This window comes from Jaminaea rosea (assembly GCF_003144245.1).
Source record: "Jaminaea rosea strain MCA 5214 unplaced genomic scaffold BDZ90scaffold_2, whole genome shotgun sequence".
Lineage (NCBI taxonomy): Eukaryota > Fungi > Basidiomycota > Exobasidiomycetes > Microstromatales > Jaminaea > Jaminaea rosea.
Window position 1 is genome coordinate 175,621 of NW_020289976.1, and position 11,523 is coordinate 187,143.

The window sequence follows — 11,523 nt, forward strand, 5'->3', positions numbered from 1 at the left end:
GATGTGTGTTTCGCTGAGAGGGGACTGGTGAGAGAGGGGGGGAGTAGGAGGGACGCACGCAACGCGAAGTGACGTGATGCACAACCAAGGTCGCGCGGGTATCTGTTGATGATGGGAGAGAAGGTTTGCGTCGAGGGAGAAGCGATGAGCGTAGGCACGAGAGGATGTTGCCGCTCCTTAGCGACGGTGGGGCGGCGGCACCTGCTGCTGCGTCGGCTGATACGAGTAGACGCTCATTTCACTGTCTGGCTGCCCGACTGTTTCATTGTCCTCGCTGCTCTCCGCTGCGCTCATCAGCGAACTGATTGGAGGTAGACGCGCCTGCTGGCCGTAGCCGGCTGGTGAGGAGCTGGTGTCTGCTCCGTGTCCGCCACCGCCCCACATTGGATTTATGCCGCGCTCGCGCTCGCCAGCGTAGTGCAGGTTGACCGAGGCCGCTGCGGGCGAATTGGAGTAGCCATACGCGACGCCCATGCTTGCTCCGCCGCCACCTGTACCTACCCCTGGCTCGCCACCCCCACTGCTCCAAGCGCTTCCTCGGCTAGCTGTGGGCCTCGTCTGACTTTGCGATGAGCGTCGACCTGCGACGCCCTGCTGTCCTGGACGATTAGCGGATGAAGCTCCACTGCGACGACGCTCCTCTTCCAGACTCTGCTGCAGAGACGGGAGGTGAATACCACCAGAGAAGTGCGAATGCGACGACGACTGCGAATGGGAGGACTGCGGCGGTGGCGGACCTGGGAGGCCGTAGGGATGGAAGCGAGGGGCCATTGTATGGTGCAAAGGAGAGGCCGAGCCTGCTCGATGTATGGAAGACGCTCTGCTACGGCTCTTGCCGCTCTGCCGGCTGATCGAGGGGCGCCCGCCAATGAGGTGAATGGGACCGGGGGACATGCTGCCCGACTGTCGCTCTGCTGCAGTCATGGCTTCCATATTGGAGACGAGCTGGTGATCAAGCGAGTTCTCGCCATTGTGCCCGCCGCCTGAGCGGAACGAGTCGAAGGAGCCGGCTTGTGAAGGGTGGTAGAGGCGAGAAGGATGGTATCCTTGCTGGTTCTGCGCTGCCATGATGTCAAGCCCAGAGCTCAAGCTCGAAGCGGAGCCCTGTCTCTGCAGTTCATTGGGGTAGCCAGCCATCTGACGTCGACCTTGCGGTCCCGGGTCGCTGTCGCCGGTGGCGTACGACTGCATCGAGATTGGTCGGCCGTTGTCTCGCATCTCGTAGAACTGCTGATTGGTCGGCGGACCGCGCTGCGATGCAAGGTACTGGCTGGGAGAGTATGGCGCTGCAGGACTGTAGGGCGAGATGGGCGACTCCAGTGGGGAGAGTCCCGATGGCTGAGAGCTTTGCGATGAAGCATTACTTGTCGACTGCTTACCCCTCGACTTGTCGCTCTGCCTGCCAGGCGGTGACGAGCTCGACAGCCACTCCACTTGCTCCTTGACGGTACTCGAGGCTAAGATCTGGTTGCGCTTCTGCATGACGGCACGCGCTCGATCCCTCGCCGCCTTCTCTTGCGCTAGACGCTTTGCCTTCTCTGCCTGCTTCGCAGCCTTGTCCGCTTCTTTCTTTGCCTTCTTGGGATCTGACGAAGTGGGCGCTGCGGAAGATGCTGCTGCTGGAGATGCAGTCTCGAACGAGGTCCGCGAGTAGCCGTCGCTGTATGCTGCGACGCCAAGTTGTTGCTGCGTGGGACGCGTGAGAGAGAATGAAGGATTGCGAGAGCCCTGGGCGGGAGGGGAGAGCCATGCACCGTTGGAGGGAGCGGCGGCACCAACGCCAGCAGCAAACTCTCCGATGTCGTTACGCTGGGGGATGCCGCTGCTCTGCTGGCTATTCATCGAGTTCATGGAGACCGACTCGGGAACGCTCGGATACTGCTGTTCAGCGGCACCACCGCGGTAGATCGGCAGCGAGTCCTCGACGTTTTGCGGCGGAGGGCGGTAGAAGGGAATACGTTGCTGCTGCTGCTGCTGCTGCTGCTGCTGCTGCTGCTGCTGGGGCGCCTCGCCAAAGGCTGGCCTAGCGCTGGCAGCCATGTGAGAGTGCGAAGGAGGCAGGCCCTGACGAGCTGCCGTAGGGTCGACGCCGAGCGGCGCAGGTACTCGAGCTGGCTGCTGCGGTGCTCGACCCTTGATAGGCAGGAGGCGCGGTGCAATTTGCGAGAAGTAGGGGTGCTCGATGCAGTCTGCTGTGGTTGCGCGGCGTGTTGGATCGTATCTGAGGAGGTCTTCAATGCATTGAATGAGCTCCATGGGAACGCGCGAGCTGAAAAGGCTCGCAAACTTGATTGGTGGTGTCTGCACGCGGGACGACGAATCAGCAGCATGTCAGCGTCCAGGACCATTCGGTACTCTTCGCGCGCGCGTACTCACCCGCGGCCACTGGAAGCCTACACTCGCTGCCATCCTGATCCCCCTCTCCCATGGCCCACCTCCTCTGACCCTGCCCCTGGAGTCAAGACCGTAGTCGGCCGTAGGATCGCCAAGGACCTCGCAGATTTGCGTCACCTGATCGACTTCGCTCTCGCCGGGGAAGAGTGGCTTGAGATTGACTAGCTCAGCTAGAATCGTGCCCAGCGCCCACATGTCGACCGGGTTGGAATAGTCGCGCGAGCGCAGCAGCACCTCTGGCGCTCGGTACCACCTCGTGGAGACGTACTCGGTGTACGGAGGGACAGAGGCTGTCTCCCTTGCTAGTCCAAAGTCGGCGAGCTTGACGATCACGATGACGTCTCGCTCGGGCGGTGCGCCTAGCTTGCTGGCTGGGTAGTCGTCGAGCCCCGTCGTAGTGATTAGGAGGTTCTCTGGCTTCATGTCGCGATGGAAGTAGCCATGGCTGTGAATGTGGTGAAGACCTTGAATGATCTGCTTGAAGACGGAGGCGACGAGACCTCCTGCCAATGGACGTCCTTTTCGGGACTTGGTCAGCTGATAGAGGTTGCCCTCCATGCATTCGAACACGAAGTGGAGCTCTTTCGACGTCGGGTCGAGGAAGGCGTCGTAGAGTGGGATGATGTTGGGGTGATGAGGGATATCGAGGAGCGACTGCGAGGGCGGATATAATGTCAGCTCACTTCCCTGGTAGCAACTTCTGCGCCGCCGTTGCTCACCTTGAGCTCCTTCAACCTCATGCAGTCGTTCCACGATTTGAATGGCTTCTTCATCCTCTTGATCGCCACCAGCCTCTTGCCAACGTACTCTGGCCTCGTCGTTGGGTGCTGCATCGGACTCAGCATCGTGCCGCTGGGCAATGGGCTTTTCCAATCCGCCAAGCAAACTGTGCCGAAGGACCCATCTCCGACTGCCTTGATGACAGTAAAGTCGCGGGGGCCCTCTCGCATCAGGGATGCTGCGGTGGTGGGCGCCGTCAGCGTTGACGCGGCTGGCTGCGAAGATGGGCCTGCTTGGGCATAGGATGGCTGCTGTTGCTGATATTGATGTTGCTGCTGCTGATGCTGTTGCGGTCTCTGCTGCTGAAGCTGGGCCTGGTAGATGTGATGCTGCGAGCCATTGTTGAATGCGCTTGGTCCTGCGCCGGCGCCGCCGCCGCCGCCGCTGTACTGTGCGTGCTGAGGTGGAGAGGAGGCTGCAGCGATCCCCTGTAGGATGGGCATGGCCAGGAGCGGCTCGATGCCACGCCGCTGCCTAGCGTGGAGGGGTTGGCAAAGCGGGCGCAAGGGGGACGATTCACAGCGATGATGATGACGGTAGTAGTTTGCGTCTCGAGTTACGCGTGAGGATGATTGGTTGATTGAGCCGGCGGAGGACGGTACGCCAAGATCCGTCGAGACGGTCGTCGTCGATGGGCGGCAGTGCGTGCAGCGCCGCGTGCCTCACGAGGGTGACTTGACAACGACAGTCACCCGCCCACTGCAAAGGGGTGATTATGCAGTTGACAGCGACGAGGGCAACAAAGAGCGGGTGATGCTGTGAATGAGCAATCCAATGTGGTTAGGAGAAGGAGAAGATGAGACGTTTCATTGAATGCCGGCTCAATCAGTCCCATGGGAGGACGTCCACCACACCCAGCAAGCAGCCAGGAGCAGCAGCAAGCAGCAGCACCAGCCACCCTCGTCTCCCTGGCCCTGGTGCATCTGACTCCGTCCGCTCGCCCACTCAAGCGGCCGAGCAAAGCCAGGCTCAGCTCAGGGTGACCAGCCGTCCCTCGCTCCGTCCGTCCGTCCGTCCGTCCGATGGGCGAACCAGAAGACGACGGTGCTCCGCTCCGCTTCAAAATGGAGATCGACGTCGCAATGCTAGCGCCAAAAAAGATTGCGGCCCTCGTCGTTGCTCATCGTCGTCGAATTGCAATGATGCGCCCTTGCAATACCATTCTCTTTGTTCACCACTACCATCCATCACATCACTTGGTCAGCACAATGCACCTCTGTCTCCAATTGGTCCGAAGTACCCCTTCCTTTTAGCGTCTCGTCTGTTCTCTCCTTGGCCGGCATGAGAAAACTCCCAGCTAAACAATGCAACACTTCACCTCCCCCCTAGAGCCTCGCTTCGTCCAACTAAATCGACCCCGCTTCTCTCGCTAGTGCCGGGGTACTGCCCAGTCGAAGACCAAAAAGTCGTGGTAAGTAGCCGCCGTCTTAGCCGGGCCTCGTCGACACTTCTGTGGGCCACGAGGCTCGGCCACAAAGGACGACGACGACAATGCAGACGCAGGAGGCCGCCGCCCGGCGAGAGCCAAGGGCCGAGATATTATGGGTGGGGTGAGATGAGGCGGGCAGGCAGCTCGACAAGAGAGCATCCCGATGCAAGGAGGCGGTCAAGCAGAAGCAAAGGATGGGCCGACCCAGCGCGATGGTAAAGGAAACATGGGCTCTGGAGAGACTGCATTGGAGAGACTGCATTAAAATATGTTCAAAAAGATCAAGTCAACGATAGCGTACCGGCCGCAGCAGTGAATAGAGCAGAGCAGAGCAGAAGAAGAAGGAGGGGCATGGGCACAAAGTCGCCTCGCTGCGCCTATAGCCGTCGTCGCCTTACCTTTCGACCGATCTTCACGCGGAACCACGCCCGCGCCCATGCATACGCTAGCCGCCCATTTCTACCTCAATGCCCGTTCCTACCGTTCCCGTTCACCCCGCTCTGATGCTGGCTCAAAGCCTCGTCCGCCCTATCCAAATCCGTAGCACTCAAAGTCTTGCCGCCCAACAAGCCCGGCGTCGAGACTCCAGAAGCAGACCCGACCGAGCTACCGCGATGACGTTGCTTCATGACGAGGGGGAACTTGAAGATCTCCTCGTCCTCATCGTCGTTCTTGCCAATCGCTTGCCAAAAGGCCGCAGAGCCACGGTAGTCACTCGTGCCCAGCCCTTGCATGTCCTCCGTGAGGGTAGCCAGGTCGCCCGGCGTGCGGACTCGAGGGCTGCCCGGGATAGACGCGGGAGGTGGTACCTTGCTGTTGGACTCGTCGAAGTAGCCAAGCCCGCCATCCTCGTCGTCTTCCTGCGCAAAGGAGTCCGGGTAGGCGCGACGAAGCGCGAGTTGACGAGCCTTGGCGTATTCGAGGCCTAGCTTCTTCCAGTCGAGAAGATCGCTCAGCCTCTCTGTACGGTTGCGCAGCGCGATACGCTGTCGCCTGTTCATGAGCGCCATCTTCTCCATCGAGGACGCGAGTCCCTCAACGGACTCCTCTACTGAGCATGTACGACGGTCCACGATCCCGATACCGTACTGCTCTGGCGTCTCGAGAAGATCCTCCATGAAGCAGCCGAACCCAGACAGGTTTGTCGTGATACTCGGTACGCCCATGACTGTGCACTCGGCTGGCGTGTAACCCCAGGGCTCGTAGTAGGATGGGAAGACGCCCAGGTGACAGCCTCGCACGAACTCTTCGTAGTCAAGACCCAGGATTGGGTTGTTGGCGTTGAGGAATTCAGGGTGGAAGATGACCTTGACTCGGTCCTGCGGGCGATTGAAGAGCTGAACGCGTCGGATCTGGTTCAAGATGGGGTCGTTGGCGTCGTCTGCCATGTTGTGTGTGACGACGGGAGGGAGCGAGTTGCGCTTGAGGGCAAAGATGCGGCGCTTGAGCAGGATCTTGTCCGACTCGGAAAGCAGCGTAGCGGGGTCCACGAGATCGGCGCCATGAGCTTCGCCTTGGTACCTTGCTGTCCTCTCGAAGAGGCGCTCGCCGATGCGTGCCTGGATCTGCTCGACGGTGTCGCGGAGCTGCTTTGTCACCGCCTGGCCCTTGAGCGCTTCGATGGTGTACGAGTTGGTGGCTGCGGGCATGATGATGAAGGCGACGACCGTCGTCTTGCTGCCAGCCTTTTGGAGGCGGTAGTTGAGGCGGGCCAGCGCCTCGATGAACATGTCGACTCCCTGCGTGTGCGTGTCAGGAAGAATGAATCAGCCGCGTGCTCGCTGTGGTCTGAGCGGGTTCAGCGCTTTGTGCTCACCTTGTTGCGGTACTCGTATCGGCCAGCAGTGAAGAAGTAGAGCGTGTTGTCAAGGTCAAAGTCGTAGTGGCCGTAGAAGTGGCCCTTGATGAACTCGGCGATCCTACGAGGCGCAGGCAGAGAGGTCAGCGTCATCCCCGCCCTCACATCGCTCGCGGGCACGCTTCTCGTACGCACTTGTTCTTTGCCTGGGCGTGGAGATTCTGGAACTCGTGCATGGCCGAGAACTTGACGACGTTGAGGCCATTCGGGAGCACACCGTCCGGCTTACGCTTCAATAAGTGCTCGCTCTCGTAGGCTGTGATGTGAGAGACGGTCGTGAAGACGTCTGCGCAGTGAGCCGCTGCTCGCTCGATGCCTGTGCGCGAAGGGAGGAGGTTGTGAGCTCTTTGATCCTATCGCCTGCATCGTCGCTCGAGCACTCACAGTAACGATGATAGATGCCCCTCTTGCCCGCCTCGTGGTCCACGTCAAAGTACTGCAAGTTGTTGTAGAAATCGACGCTTCCCGCGCACAGGTACCTTCCCAAGAGCGTAGCGTGCGTAGTAAAGATGGTCGTGACATCGATTCGCCTCTGCCTGCAAAGCGGGATAGCCAGGCCAGCCTGCCACTCGTGGAAATGCGCCACGATGGCCTTCTGCCTCTCTCTGACTGCGAATTCTCCCAGGAACCAAGCAACCAAGTAGCCAAAGACGAGCGTCTCATTTGTCTCGTGGTCATTTTGAGGCGTCGGAATACCGGCCGAGTTCCAGAGGTCGCCCTTCCACTCGTCGAGCTTCGAGTACATGCTGCCGGTGTCGAAGAGTAGGACTCGAGGGGCACGGTCAATGAGCCAGCGACCGTAGAGGAACTTGACGCCGCGTGAAGCCATGGACTCGAGGGTAAGGCGGAGAGGCTCGTTGTCTGGCTCGACGGGGTCGACCTCCATAGGAGCCGTCTTGTAGTTGAGGGGACCAATGAGGGTGAGGCGATCGCCATACTCGGCGGCTGTCACAGGGGCCTGTCAGAGCGCAGAGGGAGAAGGCAGGTCAGCTCCATGCTCATGCTCGAGCGGGCTGCCTATGCTCGTCGGCACTCACCTTGGTCTTGATGACGGTGTAGATACCTCCGACTGTGGGCAAGGAGCGAGACGGTCAGCTGCTATTCTCGGTTGTATCGATACCACGCACGCTGCACCCACCCTTGTTGGCTACCTCCCAAGCGCACTCGAAGAGCAAGTGGTTATGCACATCTCGCATAGGCGGAGCCGATGACGACGACATGCTGGCAAGTGAAGTTGCGAGGGCACGTTAATGGGTGCTAGCCAGATGGAAGGGCGGCAATAGGCTGTGAGGTAGAGGTGACGGTGTGAAGAGTGTTGGAGGTAATGGTAATGCGGTTGGCAAAATAGGAAAAGAAGTGAGGGAGCGTGGGGCAAGCGGCAGTGGAGGCGGCCAGGCCAGTCGATCGGTGATGTGGGTTTGAGTTGCTCTTACTCGCTCGAATAGGAAGAAGGCCCGGGCGCGTCACGCTCTCAGGCGTCTGGCCCTGGCCCTGAGAGAGCTCTGCTTCACTTCACTCTACTCGACAGCTAGCAGCTCGCGCCTAGCCCACGCCTAGCCCCAGCCTAGCGTGGGGCGCCGCGCTGCCCTGCCTGACGCTGGCCCTCCCTCGGCCTCGACGCCGCCGCCCTGCACTGCTAGAGGCCCCGCATGACGCAGGGCAAGAAAAAGGTGGAGACGCGGCTGAGATTTAGAGGGCAGCAGCGCCAGTCCAACAGCCCAATCCCCACGGTGAGATTCGTCCAGAGTGCATGGATCGTACCGCGAAGATCGAGACCGCGAGTCGCAACGAGATGGGCGAGACAGAGGATGGATGACTGGACGCTCAAACGCAGCGCTGTCCTCTCCAGAAGCGGAACAATCGATCTACCGCAATCACTCGGCAATCGCATTCGTCAACGTAAACGCAACGCAACGCATTGCATCGCAAGTGCATTGCAGTCAGTCGACGAACCTCTACGCGGCCGACGCGCTCAATATCAAGATTGCATCGTCTCATCTTCTTCGCCTTCCGCAGCGCTCACGTCCCATAGAACCAGCGTCGCTGTGCTCGCTGCCGCAGGCTCCCCCTTCTTGATCTGCAACAAGCCAGCCGTGTTCCTTCCACTGCTGAGTGCGATGGATCCCTTCCACTCTTCTGCGGCACCCAACGTCTGACGATACAGCAGGGCTCCGTGAGCCTCGAGGGCGTCCCGCTCTAGCTCGCTGCCTGCCAAGCTCTGAGCCATGGAGTAGAGGGTCGATAGGGAGAAGCATTCCAGGTAGCGAACGGCGGCACTGTTCGGCGTCGAGGGTGCGTCCTTGCAAACGCAAAAGAGGCGCTCCTCGTCCATGATCTCCATGCGCTCGATGAAAGAGCTGCGTAGTCGCATTTTCAGCCCGGTGGATTGGCCATTAGCACCTTCACTTATGTCGTGCCACTTCAAAAGGATCGTCTGCCCCTCAGGCAAGACGAGGATCGCCGTGATCAGTCGACCAGAGCCCGAGCCTACGATGCTGCGCGCATGCACGTTGCGCGATGACCCGTCTGCCTCAACGGACTGACTTCGCGGAGTTGGCAGACTGACAATCGCATCGTCGTCCTCTTTGTCCTCGTGAAGGTCAGCCTCCGTCTCCCTGTGCTTGAACAGAATCTCGCACTCCTCCGATATCCTCTCACTTACTCCCATGAACGCCGCCTTGATCGCGAGTACGCTGCTGCGGAGTGACTTCTCGAGCGGTTGCTGCGCGTAGACAGCCGGGCGATCGTCGCTGTTAGGCAAATGACCGGATTGGAAGAGGTGCTCAAAGGGGTCTGCTTGCCGAGGAGGGGCGACTGGCGGTGCAACTGCTGCTTGGGAGTCCTTCCCGGTGCGTAGCCAGTCCAGGGACGTTTCGAGCGAGGCGTGAAGTGAGGGGCGGGTCTTGCTGCCCTTACTCTCTGCCATAGACAAGCCGGCATCTGGGGTGTCCTCGGCAGTCGATTCGTTGTGCTCGGCCCCGCCTTCATCATGCCGCCTCGCGACCTGAAAGCTCTCCTCAGTCTCATCTCCCTCTCCATCCTCTTTCCCAGCATCGAGTGCCCCGCCCTCATCCCTCACGCCAAGCAATATCCACGTCAGCTCTTTGCAGCTAAATTCGCGCATCACAAGCTCCGTAACCACCACAGGGTCGAACGTCTTGGCGTCAAGCGGATCTTGGTTATCGCTCTTGATCCCCTCGAGCCTGTCGCGCTCCCATCGCACCCACTTGTCCATCTCGTCCCAGGCGAGTCGCTCTCCCTGAGCGTACTGCGCGATTTGCAAGGCCGAGGCGTGCGCAAGGCTGATGGCGCTGATCTGACGTTCGAGATAGGCTCCCTGCTCATCCACGCATGGCGCCAGAAGTGGGCAGTCCCCAAGCCCTGCCCAGCCCTTGAGCTCGCACAGCTGCGAGATCGTATCGCTACAAGTAGCAAGCAGCTCAGCCGCTACAAACTCGACGACCTTGTATGCCTCTACTATGGCATCGCGCTCCAAGCGCCACTTGCTCTCGCTGAAGGTGTTGAGCAGCATGCTTTCTACCATCGCCGTGTACGTTCCTGTCGCCAGGGCGGTCACGATGGAGGCTTTGACGTTCTCGTCTTGTGCGGCTGCTAGGCGGGCCAGAGTCCAGGTGAAGCGCCGTAGAGGCGGCAGGGAGGCCAACTGAGCTTCTGAGAGGGAGCGCAGGTCGGCGGGTGCTGGAGTGGTGAGGGACGAAAAGACTAGCCGCAGCATGCAGGCGTGGTCTAATAGCTGAGCGGAGGAGGCGTGAAGCTCGGACATCAAACGTAGTAGGGAATCGGTTGGGTTGCTGAGGTGAGGAAGGCGGACGACGTGATGGAAAAGGGAGGGAGAGTCCCCGCCTCTGCTCTGCATGAGCAAGCCTCCTCTTTGATCGTCGCCTTCATCGTCTCCGGGAAGTATGTGCGCTGCCAGAAGCTTCGCCTGCGCCTCCAAGGGAACGAACGCGATTGGTATCCGTGCGTAGAGGAGCAGATGGATCCCTTGCCTCCCATCCTTGTACCCCGGAACAGCGAGCATGCTCAACTCCTGATCTTCGGGCTGTGCATACCATCCGCGCAGGTAATCTCCGCCCTCCTCATCCTCCTCCCCACTTTGCGCCGCAGCATGCTCCGAGTCCAGCCCCTTGAGCGAGGGGAGCAGCGAATCAATGTCCCTTTGCTCGCGCCCGCTGCCCTTGCCACTGCCGCCGGCCGCGTATTGCTGGAAGCGTGCATGTCCTCCCGGACCGGCGCTGCCTTTACTCCGTGCTTCAAGGTAGGAGGCAACGCCTGACACAACGATGCCGTGTCGCAGACTCCGGGCGCTGCGCGTGTACGGGGAGCGACGATTGTGGAGTTTTGTCCAGGCTAGGACGGCAGGCTTGCGGGGCAGGAGGTCTGGGCTTGCAGCTTGCGAGAGCGGTATGAGTTTGAGAAGCGTGCCATTTTGGATGTTGTATGTCGCCAGGAGAGAGTGCGAGATGATTGATTTGCCAGACGATTCTGCGCGTGAGGCAATGATGTGTAGGGCGATACGACGTCCTTCGGGACTCCATTGCATGCCAGCGACTTCCAAAGTCTGATGGGGGCGAGACGATGATGAAGTCGCGCCATCTCGACCGAAGAGAGCATCAGGAACGGTCACAGTCTTCTGCCATACCACCTCGGTCCCACTGCCTGTACGCCAGAGGGTCATCTGTACCGGCTGCCCTTTCACAGGTCCACTCGCGTCCTCGCCCGATGCTGAAGAGGTGGCCAGGCCTGCTGCTGCTGCGGCTCTTGCCCGCATCATGGCCATTCGCTGCTGAATGAGGCGCTGTGCTGCTGACAGGCCGGCTTGGTTCGGGAGAGTAGGGGCTGCTGCTGGCGCGGCGGCTGAAGGGGCCGTGGTTGTGAAGACGAGGGCGAGGTCCATGGCCGGCGAGAGGGAGGAGGGGAGCATGTGGTGACGAGACGCGCCGGGACCCGAGCTTGACGCTGCTGAGCTCGAAGGTAGCGAAAGCGACGCGAGGTGCTGCATCGAAGCCATGATGGGCCACACAGGCTCCTCAGAGGGTGA

The 11,523-nt window shown here is 60.3% G+C and overlaps 4 protein-coding genes across 4 annotated transcripts; all 4 read right to left on the reverse strand.

Moving 5' to 3' along the window:
- Positions 1-13: 13 nt before the first annotated feature.
- On the reverse strand, positions 14-3,739 carry BDZ90DRAFT_105796 (Pkinase-domain-containing protein). Its single transcript, XM_025503182.1, has 3 exons — positions 3,114-3,739; positions 2,377-3,048; positions 14-2,301 (listed from the first exon to the last, which is right to left on the reverse strand). The coding sequence occupies exons 1-3, from the start codon at positions 3,615-3,617 to the stop codon at positions 178-180; spliced, it is 3,300 nt and encodes a 1,099-aa protein (XP_025363950.1). The 5' UTR covers positions 3,618-3,739; the 3' UTR covers positions 14-177.
- A 791-nt stretch (positions 3,740-4,530) lies between these two features.
- Positions 4,531-5,047, reverse strand: BDZ90DRAFT_105907 (hypothetical protein). Its single transcript, XM_025503184.1, has one exon. The coding sequence runs from the start codon at positions 4,863-4,865 to the stop codon at positions 4,602-4,604; it is 264 nt and encodes an 87-aa protein (XP_025363951.1). The 5' UTR covers positions 4,866-5,047; the 3' UTR covers positions 4,531-4,601.
- BDZ90DRAFT_230223 (family 3 glycosyltransferase) lies at positions 4,903-7,884 on the reverse strand. Its single transcript, XM_025505393.1, has 6 exons — positions 7,600-7,884; positions 7,499-7,530; positions 6,846-7,419; positions 6,597-6,777; positions 6,420-6,522; positions 4,903-6,342 (listed from the first exon to the last, which is right to left on the reverse strand). Exons 1-6 carry the CDS (start codon positions 7,679-7,681, stop codon positions 5,068-5,070), a joined length of 2,247 nt encoding a protein of 748 aa, XP_025363952.1. The 5' UTR covers positions 7,682-7,884; the 3' UTR covers positions 4,903-5,067.
- Positions 7,885-8,345: 461 nt separating this feature from the next.
- On the reverse strand, positions 8,346-11,518 carry BDZ90DRAFT_230224 (hypothetical protein). The gene has a single exon (XM_025505394.1). The coding sequence runs from the start codon at positions 11,491-11,493 to the stop codon at positions 8,440-8,442; it is 3,054 nt and encodes a 1,017-aa protein (XP_025363953.1). The 5' UTR covers positions 11,494-11,518; the 3' UTR covers positions 8,346-8,439.
- Between the last annotated feature and the right edge of the window lie 5 nt (positions 11,519-11,523).